Source organism: Crocuta crocuta, unplaced genomic scaffold (assembly GCF_008692635.1).
Source record: "Crocuta crocuta isolate KB4526 unplaced genomic scaffold, BGI_CrCroc_1.0 scaffold352, whole genome shotgun sequence".
In the NCBI taxonomy this organism is placed as follows: domain Eukaryota; kingdom Metazoa; phylum Chordata; class Mammalia; order Carnivora; family Hyaenidae; genus Crocuta; species Crocuta crocuta.
This window is the reverse complement of record NW_027532169.1, coordinates 4011398-4014494: the sequence shown is the minus strand read 5'-3', so window position 1 is coordinate 4014494 and position 3097 is coordinate 4011398. Positions and strand designations below refer to the sequence as shown.

Sequence of the window (3097 nt, the reverse complement as noted above, 5' to 3'; positions counted from 1 at the left end):
TGCTTTTGGCTCCCTGGTCTCTGAAGGGTGGAGGCGCCGGGCTGGAGGCTGGGGAAGGTTTGCTCGAAAGGAGGAGGAGGAGGAATTAATGTCGACTCCTTGATTGATGAAGTTTGAAATGTCTCCAAGACAGCGGGGAAGGAAGTCAGACACTCGGCGAGCGATGGCTGGCTGTTTATAAACCCAATCTCCCTCTCAAATTCAAAATTCATGGCTTTCAATGGTGGGGGAGGGGGCCTGCTGGGGGGGGCGTCAGGAGGGAGGATCGGAAGGGACCCCCCCTCCTGCCCCCCCCAGGTTTATGTGATGGAGCGATTTTGGGAGGGGGAGATTTCGCTCTTTCTCTCTCTCTCTCTGTTTTTTTTTTTTTTAATTTTGGGCCTTTATAATTGTATATTGCTGATAAATACAAGCGTATGGGGACTCTCTCTATTAAACCCAGGACTCCTGCGAAATTGCAGGGAATTCATGGTCACGGGACTGGCCTCGGCCAATCGCTCGGCTGGGCCTGGTGGAAAACAGAGAGCATTATTTGCTTTAATTGATTCAAAAACTCTAGAGAACCACGACCTGGACACCGTGAGCCCCCAGTCCTACACTCCCTCTCCCCGTGCTTCCCTTTCTCCAGAAAGGCTAGAGGAACATTTCTCTCACCCCCTTCACAGGATGGGAGGCTCCAAAAGCTGGAAAACAAGAGAATCTAAGGGAGAAGTCTTCCTCTTTTCCAAATATTTTTTAACTGAATACATTAGTGCTTTCTTTACAATGCCAGCAGTATTCTCTCCCCCACCCTCCCCCTATTAAAAAAAAAAGCGGGGGTGGGTGGGAGAAAGCTGAGTAAGGATCTCAAAGTGGAAGGAAAAGGGAGTGGAAAGAGGCTTCCATCCTTTGGGACAGGTCAGCGTTAAGGTGCAATAAGGAAGAGAAGAGATTTACAATCATCGGCACCACCATCCCCATCCCACCCCCCAAAAGCAACGGATAAATCTTAGAAAATCGACAGGCACTCCCAGGCTGACACGGAGGAGTGAGATAGATGGTGAGGGGCTCTTTTAGGCCTCTGGCGGCCAAAGGTGTGTGGTCTCAGTTCCCTTCTCCGCCCAGTGTGTTCGCAGCACTACCCGGGTCCCTGGGTCCACCTGCCTTCTTCACCTGGGGCCCTCCCACTCCTTTTCGACACCGACAACAGACAGGGTCTAAGGTGCCTATGCTCTCACTCAAGCTTCAAGTCTGTATCTGCATCTATCTCTAGGGACACTAACAAGAACCAAGGTAGTAGGAGATTTAACTTAGAGCGCTCTCAAAACTCAGGTCAACGTTTGGGGAGAGGAATTCCCTCCTGGGACACAGAGAATCCCCCTTCCTATTTTTGCCAGCGTGCTAGTTTTAATCATCAGGTCATCATCCTCATCCTCATCCCTGGCAACAAATAATTCTCTGAGAATGAAGAGGATGGCAACAATTTGACTACTGAGATGATAATTCCATTTCTGGGGCAGGGGAGGATTTTTTTTGTTTTGTTTTGTTTTGAGGGGCTCAAGGTAGTCTGAACTTTAGAGAGTATTGTAATTTACTGGAGAGAGGGCCACAGACTCGCTGGCCCCCAAGCAATTGGTGGGAAACTAGATCTCAAAGCAGAAAATGAAAAGTCGATCTGGGGGAAGATTTTTAAATAAGTGGGTCAGAGGGACCGAGAGGAGATGAGGCGATCAATCTTAGCCCCCTGACAGCTCCCTCCGATGGCATCAAAGAATTTGGCTCTTTGGGAAAGCCGAGGGAACAGCCGAAATTCCACATCCCTTTAAAAGGCCTGGGGGTGGGGGGTGATAGCAAAAGAGAAAGGTGATTCTGGGAGAGCAGGGAAACAGATGGGCAATGGGGACAGAGGGAAGGTCGCTGAGCTGGGTGGAAAGTTTGTCTGGAGAACTCCCACGGCTCTAGCCTCCCCTCCCCCTCCTCCCCTCGGCTGCCCAGCAAGGAGGAGAAGGCTGGTTAGCAGAGAAATGGCAACTCAGCCGGGAGCTGGAGCTAGAAACTTTCTGTCAATGTAACAGGCGCGTGGGTGGCGGTGAGTATTCATCCGCGTGGGTGGCGGTGAGTATTTAAAGAGGCCAGAGGAGAGCCAGGGGAGAGTCAGGGGATTTGTAGGTGGGGGCCGCAGGGGCAGGAGGGCTCCGAAGAGAGGGAGCTGCCCCGAACTGGGCAAACTGGCCAGAGACCGTTGTGTCCGACTCCACTCCAAAGGGGGCGATTTTTGCCGTTTTGGGGCGAGTGTGCATGGGGTGGGGGAGGGGAGGTGGGAGCAGAAGAATCCGAATAGTAGTGGTCTGCAAGTTGTGCAGTGAGGCCTGAAAGAGGGGCCTTCTCCCTCCAGTCACCCCCCCCCCCCCCCTTGAGAAGCCCTGGAAGTTTTTCCGCAGCCTCTCCAGCTGGCAGCAGGGTAGAGAGCGCTTCTCTTCTCTCCGCATCGACTCAGGGCCGGGACTGTCCCTGCAGGAAATACGGCTCTCTTTAACCCTGCTGACAGATTTTACGGCCAGATTAGAGAACAGCAGAAAAGTTGGGTGTTAAAAGGGGCCTAGAGAGTCCTCCTTCCCAGAGACACCGCTCTCCCCGCTCCCTGCCCCCGGCCTCCTGTTATGCTGTGAATCTTACAGCACGGAGATTTCCCCCCACGACTCTGGCTGCCTCACTAGCGCCTGGAATCTCGCAGATAGAAGGGTAGAAGACACCAAGCCAAGTGGGCCCTTATTTTTCGTCTGCAGTCCCAGCTTCAGGCCAAAGCTGTGTTTTTCCAACTCAAGCTACATTCCTTCTCTTGGCCTGCCTCTCTCGCGCTAGATAAATAATCAATCCGCCCCATCCCCAGAGCCAAACATGGCACTTCATCTAGTTACATCATTCAGAAAATGTTATTCAGGGAAGAGGAAGAGAGAAAGACAAAAAGAAAGACAAACCCTTGAGCGTTATTTGATCCCAATCAAACTTTGCACGCTCTTATGCCTTTAAATTATAGCCTGACCCGATGCTAAATTGCTTGCTGCTTGGATGAGCCGAGTCCAGTTAAAACCCTACTTGGGGGGGGGGGAGGGGGTGT

General features: G+C 52.0%; 1 protein-coding gene across 1 annotated transcript in view; it reads right to left on the bottom strand.

Moving 5' to 3' along the window:
• Positions 1 to 212, bottom strand: part of HOXB2 (homeobox B2) — a 2977-nt gene extending 2765 nt beyond the window's left edge. Inside the window, exon 1 of the mRNA XM_077776877.1 lies at positions 4 to 212. Within this exon, the coding sequence (XP_077633003.1) occupies positions 4 to 212 (209 nt within the window). The remainder of the gene's footprint in view (positions 1 to 3) is intronic.
• Between the last annotated feature and the right edge of the window lie 2885 nt (positions 213 to 3097).